The 18951-nt window shown below is 26.5% G+C and overlaps 1 protein-coding gene across 3 annotated transcripts in view; it reads left to right on the plus strand.

Moving 5' to 3' along the window:
- Nucleotides 1-18951, plus strand: part of LOC129974902 (equilibrative nucleoside transporter 1-like) — a 96426-nt gene that overhangs the window by 17755 nt on the left and 59720 nt on the right. For 2 of the 3 annotated variants that reach the window (XM_056087686.1, XM_056087688.1), the window contains exon 2: nt 15398-15545. In XM_056087686.1, coding sequence (XP_055943661.1) covers nt 15398-15545 — 148 coding nt within the window. Of the gene's footprint in view, nt 1-8303; nt 8440-15397; nt 15546-18951 lie in introns of those variants that run through there. The other variant, XM_056087687.1, reaches the window with a different exon arrangement.

Genomic DNA, 18951 nt, shown 5'->3' on the forward strand with positions numbered 1-18951 from the left:
TCTCTGCATCGAAATCCTGTTTGCTTTTGCCTTCTAGCCAAAAAGAAAAGTTTAATAAAACATACCATTGCAATTTGTGTTTTATTTATTATAATATACTTATAATTTTTAACTATGAGTTTTTCAATCAAATTATGTGCCTGGTATATATTAATTAGTATTTTAGGTTTTTAAAATACAAGTTTTTTTATTATACATTTATTATATATATTTGTAAAATATCTGATCAAAATTCCGAATAAATGTTTAAAATTCTTCAATCCATCCTGTCTATATTTGTAATGATTTCATTAAAAAAATAATCATTAAGCTCCGCTTTATTGTTTTCTGTTATCAGAAATTTTTACTTACAAATCACTTTAGGTTTCTGTTCAATGAGGAGCTTCAGTGAACGATATTAGTACTAAAATTCTGATTGATGATATATCACTGCCATTTTATTTTTTGGATTAAATTCGAATGTTTCGTGGTTTATTTTAGAAAAAAAAAAAAATGGCAGAGAGTCTTTCCACATTTTGGATTATCTCATTGCATATAAAACAGGTTGTTGTTTCGCATGGCACTTGCCACGGGCAACCCCGCTGTTCAAAGACAGCCGATTTAAGCCTAAGGGGGAGCGCCTCTTGTTTTTATCGTAGAGCCAACGCATCACTCATTCGCTTGCACAACTCCTTTTTACAGGAGGGCACATTCACACATCTCACAGACAGAACAGGAAGAACAACCATGCCCAAACCGGGACTCGAACCCGGGACGCTCAGGTCACGGGGAAAATGTGCTACCCCTATGCCAGGACGCCGGTGGCATAAAAAAAAAAAAAACAGGTCTTTGATTATCATTAAGGGAATGTTCTATGAAATAACTTGTTAGCAAAAAACACTTTCCTTTTTTGACCTTGAATGAACACTTTCCTTTTTTGACCATTAATCATGACTGAGAGGGCTGCTCTAACCAGAAACAAAAACAGCGGGAAGTGAGCAGTGCAAGTAGGCAGATCGCATCAAGCCTCTGTTACAGCTAAAAGACATACGTAAGATGCACGAAAAGTATAACATATCAAGCAGTTTATGTATTCAGTAAGGAATAATAAAAGTTTTTCGATAATGGCTAGAATATTTCGATGCGTGCGTTGACAAAATGTGCATTGTTTGCAACTCAAGGAGTCAGTAAAGGATTTCTAACGAGAAAAATTCTATGCAGTATTACATAATAGATATATCGCTAAAATCTGTCGACAATTTTTTATTTAGCATTCAGTTTTCTGAAATTGATGCCGTACCAGGTTTTGCAGATTTAAACTGATTAGCATAAATCATTTCCCGAGGGAAAATCGTACAGAAATGAGAACGAGAATAGCAATAATTTGATGCTATTCAATGCTCTCTTTATTAAAAAAGCTTAATACAGGAATAAAGGAAAGGGTATATCTTGGTTAATTTATTCTTAATATTTTTTAACGAGTAAAGATATTTTTCGTACGCTTTGCCAATTTCAAATAATATTAAAAACATTAGGTTGCAACATTTGGACTGTTGTAATTTTAATATCAAATTCATACTGTCATAATGATCATTTTTCAATAATTGCACGATACTCTACGATGAAGGATTGATTTAAATATCTGATGGAAATCAAGAAAAATATATCTCCAATTTTATTTTCAGTCATTTATCAATGCAGTTAAAGTACACTTGAGACTCATTAGAAATTTTTGAAATTTTTTCTGCTGAAATAATGGGAAAAGGAAGGAATATGCTAATTGGAAAGATGAATAATAAATTTGTGTTAATATTTCTGCCAGACACTATAGGCTTAAATAAGTTAATAAGTAAATTGGAATCATAACCTTATTTATAAGGCATTTAATTTTTATATAATAAAATGCTTAAGTTTTTTGTTTTGTATTATGTTTATAGTGACTTTGTAACCCTTTCTGATTGCTTCCTGCATCTCACAGCTCCACATTTTTTTTGTTGACAAATTTAAGACAAATATTTTTTTTTCTTTTTACAGCAATGATAAAATTATTTTTTAAAAAGGTTTTGAATATTTATTATTTTTTAGTCGTCATACTTTATTTCTTAAAAGTTGCCTTTGGCGGTCAGCTGGTTCGCCGAGAATACTGATTACATTAAATTTTTTCTTATATATACATAAATTCATGATCATGATCCCTTGAAATTATCAGACATTAAAGCCGTGCTATTTTAATTGTCTTACATATGCTTTGCTTATTGTGTGCATGAACCTTTTTAATGGAGATCATTCTCATGACATCATAGCACTATTAAAAACATAAATGCGTGGTTCATCTATATTCTAAATTTCACGATATTCTAATTTCAAATTTTTATTCCATCTCGAAATAAATCACATCTAGATATTAAACAAAACCAAAAATGGCAGCACATCGTACGTTTAGACAATTGATGAAAGAATGAAAACGACTTGAATTCCAGGGTACTAATTTTTATCTGCTTTTGGAAATTAGGTAGAAATTATTTTTAAAATTGCCAACATTCAGGAAAAATTTGAGTGATTATTAAACTAGTATCATTAAAAAGAGAATTTTTTTTTAATTTTGGAACAGCGTTAAATTAATTCTTGTGTGATAATATTTTTGAACGTTATTTTTAATTAATTAGCGTTCTAATAAAATTTCATAAAAATCGCTCTGAGATGCACATTCCCATTCTCCAAGGTATATATGTGCCAAATATTTTGGTTTACATTACTAATATTCCTGTTCTAAGGAGAGAAAAAAATTTAATTATATATTTTTTCTGAAATTTTTTATTTTAATTAATTTTATATAAAAATAAGGCATATAAAAACGCAAGATTCTAATAGAACTTTAGTTAAATATAAATTCTAATTACATTTATAATGTATTTTAACTTTCAAAGAACTTCCGAGAATTTATTTCCTGTGAAAGTATTGTATCTTAAATTATTTTGCATTATTGCCTAGTTACCGATGAAAAATAATATATATTTTTTATAACATTAATAAAACAATGCCGTTTTATTATATATTTTTTAGTCTTTAATGTATTATTTATAAAACAGCACTACGAGTATTATGAAATAATCTTTAAAAATTTAAAATTACTTAAACTAATTTCTAGATGGCACAATCTCCGTGAAATAGATTTTTAACTAAATTAATACATTAATTGGATTAAAAGCTCAAAAAGTGTTAAAATACACCTTATTATCGACCATTTGTACAAAATTTCAAAATTTTAGCTCATTCAGTAAATTTATTCATTAAAATTTCATTCTTAGAAATATAAATTGTACAAAATAAAGTAAAAGCGTTTAACCTACTGCATTTATACTTTTAGTGGTACTGCTGTTAAAAGTTTTAAAAACATTTTTTGTTATAGCATTTTTCCTCTGATGCCTGGTATTTCATAAGAACTTTTATGTCTGGGACTAGAGAAACCATAAAAATTGGTAAATCCCTCGATATAAAATTGGAATTATTAATATAGCTTTTAAAATTCTAAAATTTGATTCCATTTTGAAGTTGTATGAAAAATATTTTGCGGACTTTATTATTTTGAACTATTGTCAGAGGGCGAGAGCACCATCTGACCAATACCTCTTATTTAAAGTTCCGCGCCACAACAAGGAGGCATTTAGTGAAGATATGACCAGTAGAATGACGACCACAATTCTAAATTGTTAATAGACACGAATTATTATTATTTTTTTTCATTTGCTTGCACTTTTCAAGATGTGTTAGCATATGAATCAATTGCATTAAAAAAAATCTTCATTTATATAAAAATGAACTTGTAATTTTAGTACTTAAAAAATCATTTGTGACTCTGCATAGAACTGAAATTCAAAAGTTGAAGTACTTAAACTGAGATCGTTTTATAGTTGTTTAAATGATCTGCATATTCTCTAATTTGAGATTAAGGAAATTTATGATAAATGAAAGAAATTATTAGAATACGTTTTAAATACTTTGTTCTAAAGCTATATTTTGATGACTCTGGTTTATTTTTGAAGAAACATATCAGGTATAGGAAAATCTTAATGAAAAATTCTCTGTTATTTATTAATAATTAAAATTATTTTATTATCTTTTAGAAATATTTGAAGATGATATTTTGTAATTTTTTTTGTTTTTGGTTACATTTGTTTTTTAGAATTTTCTGGGGGAAATAAAATAGTTATTTCCTTTATAATTGTTTCATAAAAAATCTTTTGCAAGTCAATATTGTCAAATCTTCTGCAGTCTTTGCAAAGAATTGAGATATAATAGTAACATAAGTTTTGATTATTTTACAATTGTACTTTAAAAAGTCAATTATTTTTAATTTTTTGCTAAAATGTCTGACAATTAATAGTTATTTCTATTGTTAATTAAAAAACAGTCTATTTAATAAAGATGAATAGTTAAAGAAAATTAAACATTTTTTTTATATGATAAAGGAAAATAAACAAAGATCTTCATTATAACAATATTCAGACAATAGTCACAGTATGCATAATACTATAAAGAATGTTTTTTAATTTAAGAATTCATTTTCTGCATTTAGTTATATAATACATACGTAAGATTTTAGTTAACATGTTTTAATAAAACTTATACTAAAAATATCTATGCAAGATACAGTGTTTACACAAACTTTTCTCGAATCTTTCACAGATTTTTGGCGAATTTTAACTCATTTTTAGACATTATATATTTTTTTTAAAAAAGTTGTTTGAAAGCTGGAAAAAATTAATGCTATAAGAAAGGTTAAAAAAATTTTCGCATTTTTAAGAATTATTTCCAGACTTTTCTTGGATTTTTAAGTATTTATAAAGTTAATACTTAATTTTTTTGTATTTTCTACAAAGCAATTATTATGATAAGTTAGAAAACATTTTTATGATATTTCAATTTTAAAAATAGAAGAATTGTTTTACTTTCATGTGCGACTCATGAGTTTTAAATGACACGACTAAATTTATCATACCAGTAAAAAAAATCAGTAATGATTTTTTTTAAATATTACTCATTAAATTTGATGAACAACACGCACCTAATTATCCAACATCTGTGACCTATTTCGAACTTTCCTGTAGGAAAATTTTGTTAAACAACTGATAAAACAAATTCATCTTATAAAAACTTGTTCTGTTTATTTTCATCTTGTTTCAACGTGTAAACATCGATAACAAAGAATTTTTTTATATCATACTTATACTCATATCCGGTGTGAATAAGTCGGGATTCTCTATGATATACAAATATCATATTAATTAATTAAGTATTTTTAACTACATTAAAACATTAGAGATTTGCAAAGTGAAATTTCATCACCTTGAAAAGAGCATATTACTGCCATTTAATTTTGTGGCCAAAATATCTCAATTTGCTAGTAATTTGATATTCCAGATTCTCTCTGATTTATCTGAGGTTGGTTCCGAATACAAATGAACAGTAAGGACCTCAAAAAATGATCTTGTAAATAATTAAATCAGGAAAACGTATAATTTTAATGCATGAACTATTTATCCCTATTTAAATAATAAAACATGATTAATAACATATTAATATTAGTAAAAAAAGGAAAAGAGAATTAATATAGTTTTAATTTCTTTCCGTTATTTTCTTTCAACAATTTTACTATCCAATTTCAATTTAAATATTCATATTCTATATTCTTTACGGAAAGCAATATTAAGTTAAACAACTTTTTATGCCATTATGGATTTTAAACAGTATTTTAGTGTTTTAAGCTTTGAGAAATTATGCTTGGCAATAGAATTTATTGCTACTATTAATGAGATTATTCGGATTATTCAAACTAAGGAATTAGGATATTAATTTATCAATTATCCTTTCCATCAGAAAAGATTACATATTATATCGACAGGAAGTAAATAAAAACTCTTGAAAGGAACTTAAAAATGAATGTTTAGCATTATTCGCTGAAGGAATTATTCAAAAGACTAAAAATATAGCATATAATTTTACATGTTGAAAATGTGATAATATTTATTAGGTGGTATATTATCAGTAAACTATGACATGCACGATGATAAAAAAAATTCATTTAAAATACTCTAAATCTTTGGACTTAGAGCTATCAAATTTGGCAAGTAGTTACTTCTTGGATAATTAAATACTTACTTAAAGCGTTTTCAAAACTTTAATTGGATTTTAAATGAAAAAAGTTGAATAATATTATTATCTAAAAGCAATATTACACTATTCCGAAATTTAAAAAGTTAGATTTTTATTGATACCAATTTTATTTCAGTAAAATTTTTTCTTTTTAATTTTTATATATTGAAAAATATTTGTAAATATATTTTTAAATATATTTTACAACAACCCTTTTTATCATTCCAATATTTTATACTTACGCCCGTTGTAGCGATATTGAATACATATATTTGCGTACTCAGTATCTCTCGCATATAATTAAGAGTAAATTTTAAAAACAATGGTAGATGAATAAAATCTTAAACATTTTTATTCTATGATGTTTCAATCTGGCGATTCGAATCTCGTTTTATTACAAGTGTTGAATATATCATTATTTCTTCTGTGTCTAAAGCTTTTTTTATAGGCCTGGGAGAACAGAAAATAAATTTGATTAGATCTTTTAGTCTTTTAATAATTTCTAATCTTCGTATAAAATAACTATGAACGGGTGGCTCCCACGAACATGCCCTATTCAACAATTTTAAGAATAACGCTGAACAGTTTATTTTAAACATAGCAGTAGAAATTTAATTCCGTTTTCTAAAATATTGGAAATAAACCTTGGAATTTTGAACTCTTATATATTCTTGCTCTAGATGAATGTTATATCTTCTTATATGATCTTTTATATTCTTGCTTTTTCATTAGTAGAAAGATTTAGATATCAAAATGTGATAATTCTAAGTAATATAATTTCAAAATCGCTCAATAATGTTCATAATTAAATAATTTTTGCCATCCTTTACACGATGGAGGTTTGGTAACTACAAGTGGCTACTCTGACCCATCCGAAGGCTACTGGACTTGTTTGATGGAAAAAAAAAAGATTAGACAACACATTGTATTATATACGAATTTTTTTATTTAAGTGATAAGTTAGGAGATATTAAGAGTGAAAAGAATTGCAAAACTTTAAAATAACCACAAAAAGTGTGCGTAATTTCAAGTTTCAGTTGCAGTTTTACATAGTATTAAACATGCTCTTTGATATTTTATAGTTTGGATTTTCTTTTCATAATTAAGATTATTTAATTTACAACTTCGATCTTATAACTATTTTAAAATGGTTATTGCTTTGCTTATGACTAATTAATTTTTGAGAATAAAACTAATAATTATCTTAAAAATAAATATAAATAGATAGATAGATATAATAACAAACACAAATGCATTAAAAAGAAATATGAAAACAGAAAAAAGAATATATATATATATATATATATATATATATATATATATATATATATATGGGAGAAATTTTTCTCATCAGGAAAATAATGTGTTGTTGTCTAACTTTTTTTTTTTTTTACCAAACTCGTCCTTGTGTAAAAAATAATTTTTGTTTTTGTTATTTAATGAATATTACTGAGTGATACAAATTTGAAAGTTTTGAATAATGAAGTCTTTGAAAATATTTTGGATTGTTATATTATCATCCCTTTCAGCTATTTTAAAACGATTTCATAATTTAGTGCCTCAATTGGAAGATTACTGCTTTTTTTAATCGATTATAAAACAACTGCTGGAAAGGAAATTTTTTTGGATAATTGACTTGCAAATGTTAAAGGATGCCAGTTGTTGGAATTGCAGTATATGAAATTCGTTGATTATTTTCCCGATCTTACAATCATAATTAAATAAATGATATCGAAAATGGTACAGACTACATAAAATTAAAACACATTTGTGTAGTTTTATATTTTAGGTAAACAAAATTAAACAACATTTAAATATAGTTGATGTTGAATGTTGCACCTTTATTCGCATGCTCATAAAATTGCTGTGGAAATTGGCAAAAATTTAATTTTTAATATTTGACAAATTTTGAATGCAGATGCGACTATGTTTCCATAAAGTTACCTGAAATGAATTGATCTTTTAAATTCTTCTTGCTTGAATAAAACTTTGCCTTGAAATATTTCCACCCGTTAACTTTGATTAATCTTATCATTTTAAAAATGTGAAGACTAAAAACCAAAAATGATATCATTTGATCTTCATTATTCATTGATTTTGATAAACACTGATAAATGAAGAATGGATTGGGCAGAAACTTCAGTCAATTAAGAATAGGGGAGTAGACTGTACCAAGCGACGTTATTATTTATAGGCAATCAAATGAGGAAGTAGGCGGCAAATTGAAAAAGAAAATGGAGGATTCCAATGGATGTGAATTAGTCAACTTCAATAGGCTACATGAGATCGACAAGACCCATTCTGAAGGTAAGAGGCCAGTGTAGTTTTTACGGATGTAGAGTTAAAAAAAGAGCTATTACGAGTTTATTTTTAAGGCTTATTGCTGATATTTGTCAAAAATGTGGGTAACTGATAATAGGCACAGTAATAAATTATTTTTAAAGTCAATAACATTACAACAGACAGGCCATTTTGTATATGTAAAAGCAAGATGTCATTGATACAGTCAGATATATAGGTCATTCGATGCACTTAAGAATACGAGGGTTGAATTACGGTTAATGAATGCAATTTACTATTGGTTTTAGATAGCGATTTTTTAATTATTGGTATTCGACATAAGTGTCAAATAAAACCTGTGTACCATTTAATTATCTAAATTCTTTCATTCTTTGATATATTCATAGTAATAAGCCATTTTATTTGTTTCTGGTATGCTATGGAAAAAGTAGATGAATATAAATCGCATTTTAATATAAATAATTTAAAGAAGAAATAAAGAAGAAAACAATTTTTATGATATATAAATAATATATGTATATTTTTTCTCAATGTAAACAATTATAATCGATAGCACTGATTTTGCCAACTATTTTATCAACCATGTTTTAAAAAATAAGCATGTAAAAGACACAGCTGACTAATATTCTGGTCTTCTAATTGTAATCTAACTTCTGTACAAAATAATCACGGCATATAAAAAAACTCACTCAGATTCAATATTAGTTGGTCTAAGGATTTTTAGAGCATCGAAAACCATTTGAATTATTTATCCTTCATGTTTTTCCCAATTAAAAATGCTTCAATTTTTTCCGATTTTATTAATTTCTTTTTGTTTCAGAAGTTGATTTTTGTGTTCCATTTCTGTTTTTGCTTTGTTCAATAAGTTAAGTTTCATTACTCATGCACAATGTGATGCAGATGGTGAAGGTTTTGGTTCATACCGAATTTTCGGAATCGCCATTCTTTATCTTAGGGATAAAACTTAGTTTGATGCAAAATTGTGTAATTGTGGGCAAGAATGAATTTACTTTCAAATACTCAAATGACAGATTCTTTGCAATCAACGAAGCAAAATAACAAGAGGGAATTTTTATAGGTATGCAGAATCTCAAGCTCTTTATGAATACAAGTTTTGATACTGTGCTGCAACTGGAAGGAGAAAAAAAGCTTAAAATGCTTTTTACTGTACGTCAACGAATTTTTTCCAATGAATATGGAATTAAAGGACTATAAGAAATCTGATTGCACTATGTCTCTAAAATAGTATTTCGTGCGGAATCATTTAGAGTTCCTTCCTGAAACTTGTGGCAATGTCAGTGTTGAGAACGGCGAGAGTTTTTATCAAGATATGAAGGAATTAGGGAAATAGTCTAGTCGAATTGTGTTTTCCTGGGAAAAAATGCATAATAGCAATTCTATTGGTTTATTTTGTTGAGATAGCTCTCTGAAAGAGATCTATAAGTTTGCACTTGGCTATATTACTTGATAAGAAAATGAAAGTTTAACACAGATTTTTCGAGTTTAAAAAAAAACTATTAATGTCAAAGAAAATGTTTAAATTTTGAAAAAGATTGTAGATATTAAAAATATCACGAAGTATTTTCTTCTCGGTCAGAATTTGAAGACCGAAAAAAAGTTCTTATTCTAAAAAGGCTGCTTTATAATTTCAGTATGTATTATAATGTTCGATTTTCAAAGAAAGTGCAGAAAACTAAATCTGAATTTAACACTTTACCTCAATTATCAAGTTTGAATTCATTTCCAAAAACCATTGTACTCTCGAATTTTACTTTATTATGTTTTTTGAGAATGAGTCACAACAAAGTGAGACTTTTTTTTTAATTTAATTTTTGCCGCTTTTTTTAAAATTGGCCATTATGATGCTATTAGAATTCGTAGAGCAGCAATTTCAGACTATTTTTCTTTCCGAATTCTGACTGATAAAAAAGAACTTATAGGCATTTTTCGATTTTCCTATTTCTTTCAATAAAGTGGATTATTTCAAAATTTAATGCAAATATTACCTACAATATTCATTGGTTATTTTCTTCTTTACACCACATACTTAAAAGGATTTCCAAAAATGTCGTTCAAATTAAAAAAAAAAAGAAAAAAAAAAGAGGAAAATATTTTTTTTTTTAAATTAGCACTTTTTAAAAATGTACTTTAATTTATTATTATGTTTTATATTTCATTGTACAGGTATTTTTAATAGCAACAACTTTTAAATTAAACTTTTTTTCAGATTAATAACTTTTTATTTAAATGCGAAAAATCAGTGCTAAATTTTTATTCTCATGCACCCCTTTATTCGGATACCAGCACAGAGGTATCAATCAATAAAACAGCATAATGCATTTGTTTCTCATTTCTCAATGGTATTTTATCTCACAGCACAGGCTGCACACTCTTGGAGCCAAGCCTGCTACTGTTCGGTAATATTCAGTGACGGTTATGAGAAAATCCATAAGAGACAATTAAAACAATACATAACTGACAGCGAATAGGTATATGTACTTGTTAACATATAATTTTGCAATAAAGGCATTAAATAGTTAATATCCAGGAATGGTAACCAATATCAAATTTTTATTGTCATATTTGTATTTAAAAATCATAATTAGCAATTTGGTTCCTAAACACAAATATGACAATATGGCATTTTTAATCACGGATAAATCTTTTTCTGTTAATCGAAATTTCTTGCCCTGTATAATTAATCGAATTATCTGTGAAATTAATGTAGAATTAATGGCAACAATTTTAGGATCGAGATTTACTCGTAAACCTGTTTATCGGTATTGAAATTCCTACATAGAGTCACATTTCTTCAAGAGGTGAAACCAAATTCATATATGACGATGATGAGGGATTTGAGATAAATAATGGTGACATCTTACTAAAGTTACAATCAAAATTAAATGGAAATGAGTATTTTGAAAATGATTAATATTAAATTTAAATGGAATTTTTTAATTAAATCCACTTAGTAAATGGTATGTACATCAATGTACTCCCATAGAGTTTTCGGGTTGTTTTATTTTGGAATATCATGATTTTTTTTAGTTTTATTTTCTTCACTGAAACTTAAAATTTTGAGAAATTAAAATGGTTTTTTCATCAATATATAATAACGTTTTCAGTTTACAGAAAAATATTTATCAACAATTAACGAAAATCAGAATTTGAATTTTTTCCCTCTCATAGTTACAATAATGATCCTATGAATAAAAGATCAACAATAAATTTCTATCAGTTTCTCATGCAAAAAATTTTCCATATTTTTTTTTGTAGAATACATGTTTTATTTACGGAAATAAATAGTGTAATTATACAAACGAAAAATTTTATTCATCCTTTTTTTACCGCTCTTTAGTTTCAATGAATTAATGTTATATCGATTTATAAATATTAGGAGTTACCTTTCAAATAAAACTTTTCGATTAAAATAGAGAAAAAGAGAGAGCTGTTAAATATATGGAAATCTGCAAATTATAATTCCAAAATAGTTTTGTAACACAAAAATAAAAAGAAACACAAATTTGATTAAATTTATATCAACAAATATAACTGTGTAAGAAAACAATGCTGTTATAAAAATAAAGGTTTCATAGAATGTTTCACCCAAACTATATTCTTCGTTAACAACTTCCTTTTTCTTTCCTGTCAGTCGAGAAATATCATAAATATTTAGAGAGACGCTTCTCTTATTTCACAGATTGGGAACAAGAATCCAAACAATCGCTTAATAAGTTGCGAGGGCTGCCTTAAGGGGTTTTTCTGGGACAACTGACACTCGTATGCAATCTGATATCGACTGCGGAAAGGTTTATGCTCCCAAATCTTTCTTCATTAGTGGTATGTTGTAAGAAATCCTTGATAGAACAGAATCGATACCTTGAGGCACATATTAATCAGTATAAGGCTTTGGCCAGCCAACTAGTGTAGAACCGCTGTATCATAATTCACACATTGTTGATGACTGTAAGTAATTTTTTCGGGTTTGATTAGATATGATTTACGCATTGTAATTATCAGATTCATAAAAATAGCAAAAAGATAAAAAAAAAATCTTATTGTTTAAGACTCATTATAGTGAATGACATGATTGATATCTTTGATAAAAGTGTTATTGGAAGTATATTCTGAATTAGTGCTGATTTGTCGCCGTTCATTTCATAAAAAACAGGCCAATCGACACGGATCAGTTATTAATCAACGTATATTTTAAACGCGAGTAATAAGAAAGGTTTTAATTTGAAACCTTTCCAAGTACTATAAAAAGGTGTAAGTTCATTTAATTTTTATAGCTCATTTCATTACACTCATACTATAATGCATTTGAAAGTCAGAGAGATTGTGGCGTCTCTGATTATTTCCAAATTAATTAACAATATTATTTGAGTTTTTTATTGCATTTTATCAGTAACCAGTTCTGATATTTATATTAATAATGATTATTGCTTTCTCATTTCCTTTTAAAAGCTACGCATTAGGTAAGAAGCTTCTAAAAGTATTAAATATTATTTCTGATATGTCCTTAAATTATGTAAAAGTATATCTAATTTTTTTCTCAACTCATAAATGATGTTGCAATGTATTTTTCGTTTTTAAATTTTCCTAATTAATTAAAATTAACTTTCCTAAAATTTTGTAAGACTTTTATTCTTCAGCTCATAATGAATAGTTTTATATTTTGTATATATATATATTAAAATCTAATTTAAACTTAATAAATGTCCTAATTTATTCAGCCCATATTAACTTCATTCCAAAATATTCTCTTATTTCCTGATCCAATTCCACCTTTTTTTTTATTTAATTAATGCAATAGAAGCTCTGTAAAATTGCTGACATTGACAATTTCCCACTCTTAGAGTGAAGGGATAAAAATTTGCCGATCTAAAACATTCTTTTAAAAAATCCCTATAATTCCATCACCTAAATCGATACTTGTAAAGAAATCCCTATCAAAATCTCACAGTATATAATCATGGGGATACATTTTTTATTAGCTTTTCCTCTTTTCGCTCTTGTGTCGTTCTTTGTGCCTCGTCGCTGCTGGTTGTACATAAATTATGCCTCCCGGGATGTAATAAAAGGGAACTTAATAATTCCAAGTGTCTTCACTCTCTTCGGCCACGCTACTGCTATATATATATATATATATATATATATATATATATATATATATATATATATATATATATATATATATGTCTAAATTTGCGCTCTAGATATAAGAGAATTATAGCATACGCTTGATTACACTGCCTTGGAAAGTAAATTATTCATCATTTTATCACGGAAGATTAATACTTAACTGGTCTAATAAGCCGAGAAAAATCGCAGAAATCATAGAAAAAATTTTATTCATCTTCTTTTCAACAAATAAAATGATTACTCATATACATTAAGGGTTTGAGGGAATAATACTAAGGTAACAATCAAAATATGGATACCAAAGTAGTAACCATTATATTAAGATGTAATAATCGAAGTGCAATAATATCTTAGATTAATTTTTATTCATTTTCTTTGAAAAAATTGGTTGATTACTTTATAAATACAAAAGTTTAACTTATCTATGTATTAATATTCATAACGTATTTTAAAACAAATACAATTAAAAATTAACTTGAAGGATTGAAAAGGAAATGTAAAGAAAGAAAGAAAGAAATATCAAATTTTTTAAGAGCGTAAACATAATAGATTCAGAATGTAATCCTTAACAATAAACTTCGAAAATTAACTTCTTCAACTCTTAGCCAACAAAAACAGATAAATTATCTATAATCCGTTTGTCACGTTGTTTCTGTTGCTACAGAAAGTGCTCTTTGAATATCTCTGAACGGTTTAAGAAGACATTCTTCCAGCATCGATTTACTTATCTACGTACGTGAGTGAACTTCTATAACTTCTCCATTTAAAATAAAATCGTATCTGTTTTTAATAGAGATTGTTATAAAGCAAATTTAATACCTTCACTTATTTTCCAGATAGAGAATAGTAACAGAAAATAAGCAGCAACAAACAATAAACACTCTCTGAGAGAACTGAAATATTTCCTACCCATAAGGTTCTGAATTGTACCATATTTTTAATTCATAGAGAAATACATTTTAAAGACCTTAGACGGGAAGATGATTTTGATTTCTATTGCATTAATGCTAAGCAAAATGTTTAATAGGATTTATTCGTTGAACAGAGTATTCGACAAAAAAAAAGTTGCAACATTTAGATCTCTGGAGTTTAGAAAAATCATATTTAATAAAGAAAAGAAATAAAATTAAATTGAAGGATTTGGGAATTCGTGATTCAACTACTTTATTTGAAAAAAATTTGGGGATATCAGATAGAAAGACATAAATGTAAAGAAAAAATTCGAGCGATGTATGTATGAAATATACTTAAATATACGTCTTAAAATATAAAGGATGATGATATTCTTATTCAAATAATGTATATCAGTTTATTAAATTTTTTAATGTCACTTAAATGGATCAAATATTGGAATTATGCAATGAATTTTTATTTTGTGTAAAAAATAAAGATTATATCTACCAGAAAACAGTTAAAAATTTCAATTTAAATATTAAATTCTAAATAAAATTTGACGTTGAAAATCAAAATTAATAATCAAGTCGCACAATGTTTAATCATTAAATGCATCTACTGAAAAAATAAAATATAGCCTGACCTTTCTTGATTCAGTCCTTTTTTATCTTCATTTCGATATATAACGTCATTTTAAACAAATCAACTGTATTTATTTGTCCTCAACCGAACTCAATCATTTGCAATCTCATCAATCTCCGTTATCTCTTCGCGAATTCCATCATCGAATGGATATCTCACCTGCGCCAGGTTTGCCTTGCCGTTTTACGAGATATCTGAGAACGATATTTGACACCTGCAACTTTGATAAGCCCCATCCTCTCCAATGACATCTGCCTCACGTTTTTGCTTATCTCTCTTGCAGGATTGAAGGGCCAACTGCAATTCACAGACATGCAGTCCGATTCAGAAGAGAAAGTGTCCGAGATGCACGATGCTCTGGCTGCTCAACATGTTACCAACTATCAGTCCACAGAAATTAAGGCTGTTACACAAGGAGTACCCAAAGATAGGTAAGTACTTTCTCTTGATTGCAGATTCAAAAATAGGTTTTTCAAGTGATGGAGTATATATTCTAAATGGGAAGTAGAAGAAAGCTTCAACTATATACCAAAAGATGCAACTTATTAATTTGTAAATTCTTAAAATCCTGCTAATCTGAGTGTTCATGATCTTAGGCAAAATTTTGAAACAGAGCAGGAAAAGACTACAAAAGAAAAATATTTTCTAAAAAGATTTTTTTTTTAAATTATGAAAGACTCAGTGTGCATGTCTGTTGGTTTCAAGAATTGAATTCATTGACACTGAGTTACCAAGCTTAATGTAAATAAAATTTGGGATTTAAAAACTGCAATACGAAGCTTTTTTGATTATTAAAAATATACAATAATTAACCATATTTTAAAGAAAAAATATTTTAAAATTTAAATTAGAAATATATGTAGCATTTAGAAAGTATGCCCTTTTAGTCGTTATGCTGTTCTTTAGGGGTTTCTCTTCTATTCAGTGAAGTCATAAAAAACACTGAAATTGCTTTAGTAAAGAATTTGTAAACAGAGAAAGGCAGAAAAGCTTTTTAAAATGCATTTTGAAAACTTTTCTGCACACTTGATTGCATAAAATTTTACAGAGAAAAAAAGGAAAATTTAATTTAATTTTCTTAGCTGAGATACATATCATCACTTTGTCATTTCATTCAACAGATTGTACTAAAAAATTCAGTATCAATAATTAATATTCTTACAATCAATAATTAATATTTTTAATACAGGAAAAATGGAGTAAATCACTTGGTTTAAACAAAATACAGTACTTAACCAAATGCTTTCAATATAATCATGATGTCATTAGTGCGTATGCTCAAGGTGTGGGGTCTTTGTTAAAAGGAATGCCCATTTTTTGTAATGAAAATCAATCTGACTTAAAAATTAAATCTTACTTTAGATTAATTAGTAAAATCAAAACTTGGAAAAATAAAATCTATTATTTTAAATGAAATAATAATATTTTAAGGAACATTGAAACATCAAATAGAAAATGATTTACCTCTCTCCAAATTGTAACCTCATTACATTTGACTATCGCTTTTTCTCTTCTGCAATACATATTTTAAATTTTATATTTATAACATATAGAGAAACATCGTGATTCATCTTTTTTTTTAAAAATTTACTACCCAGTTTCGACTTTGGCGCGATTTGAATTAAGTACTTGTTAGTTGCTGCGGGTTTGTGTTCATAAACTTTTATCTTTCTTTGAAGCATCCAGGTGATTGTCGACTTTCTGTTAACAATATCGTTAAATATATGCTTAAAGAGACTAAATTAGAAATTAATAAATAAAAAATAGATAAACTTTCATAAATACAATAAATTATAATTAAATTACTTAATGTCGTAAGATTGAAATCTACTAGAATTTTTTTTTAAAAATTGAGTGAAAAATCATTTCTTAAACTTTGCCATCATAAATACAGATGTATTCTTAAAAGGGGGAACTCTTGAGTATCGTTAATTTTCCTTTCATTAAAAATGCTGACAAATTTGTTAAAAATTGTAGCAATTTTGATAAGCAATTAAAAGTTTTTACTAATGCAATAACAACAACAACAAAAAACATGATATATTTGTAAATATTCTGATTTTATTTGAAAATATATTAAAGATTTATTTGTTTTGATATCAATAAAATTTCTTGAAAAATTTACAATTTATTATAATTCAATTCCTTTTGAACTTTGAAAAAAATTAATTGTATATTTTTATGATTAACAAAAATAAGTAATTTATTTTTAACAAACCTTAACTTTTAAATAATATTATTTTAAATGCAATTTTGATAATAATTTAATTTAAAAACAAAAGAATACTTTCCGTTTTCTCGAAATTTCCAGCGAAAAGCGTTGTTTTTACCAAGTAATGTTTTCATTTTTAGCTAGAACGATACTGTCGGAATCACAGTAATGAAATATTTGACAGAAATATTTCATATTTCCAGTTATAAGAATTCCTTTTAGTCAAACAATTGAGCGATTTACCATCTGTGTCCACATAAACAAACAGCTGAGCAAACTAAACGCGCTTAAGCCATCATAGACTGTCAGTCACTTTAACAAAATGAATCAAAATTCAACTATGCAGATCGTTTTCACTGTATAAAGGAACGAATTTATAAACATGAATAAAATTTTGTTTTTCGATTATTTACCTTTATATTTTTTGTGTATTTTGTTTGATAGTTTTTAGTAGCTGATACTATTTTATTCATAAATATTGTAGATATTAAATTTTCAAAAGAGAAATTGATGATTTAAAGGGCTGTAGTTGTTGTTTATGTATTTAATATATGTCAGAAATTTCCAAAACAATCCTCAGAAATTTGAACTTTTGAAAATTGAAACTTTTCATCCAATTGATTTTGGAATCACATTATTTAATTTATAAAACTACTACCTCGAAATTTTTTTTATGATATTTTACGGTAGAATTTTACTGAAAAAGGAATGCGTCTAAATGCAACGATAGCAAATAAAAAAAATTTTAAGTCATATAATTTTTGTTTAAATAACTAAAAGATTTTTTTAATTATCATTTTATTTGTGTGCATTGTATTGCATATATAACCATTAGAATTAAATTTTACTTCAAATAAAAAATATCAAAAATTATCTTTAAAAAATGTGAAAATAATTGCAGTTGTAATAACAAATGAGGATATTTCAAGTGAAGAAGTTTACTCTTTATAAAAGAAACAATTTTAATATAACATTACTTAATATTTAATTTAATAATAATTTCATAACTTTGGGCTTTTTTTAAAGTAACTGCATTGTAAATTAATAAGAATGTTTTCACTTTAAAAAAAATGTTAAGTTTGCATAATAAGATTTAATTGATTCATTTCATTAATTAATATGAATTCAATTAATATGAAAGAAATTATTTTTCCGTCTGATTTCTAGTGGTACATTTAGGAATTAAAATTGAAATATCTCAACTTTAGCAGAGGAGGATGCAGAAGTTTTTGGATATCAATAAAAAAACAACAAATAAGAGAAGGGAATAAAACATTTAGGACTAAACTATGTCTTTGTATGCCGTAAGACTTTATTTTATATACAAAATTAAGGCTGATATTTTCAAAATTTTTTAATTAATTTCGTAGGAAATAAGAGGGAATATTAATGGAAATCGTTACTTAAAGCTTCTATAATTGTCAGCCGTCAGCATTAAATTTATTCTAAGTTTCAACCATATAATATTCTCACTCTCTCTCTCTCTCTCTCTATATATATATGGAGTATAATGCAATTTCTTTGATAATAAATAAAATGTAACACTGAATTTTAAACACTCCGTCTTGACTCAATTGTATTGAATATATTACGCTTAATGTTCATAATAGTGATTTTACTCAAAA

The sequence above is a fragment of the Argiope bruennichi genome, chromosome 7, assembly GCF_947563725.1.
Source record: "Argiope bruennichi chromosome 7, qqArgBrue1.1, whole genome shotgun sequence".
NCBI classification, from domain to species: domain Eukaryota; kingdom Metazoa; phylum Arthropoda; class Arachnida; order Araneae; family Araneidae; genus Argiope; species Argiope bruennichi.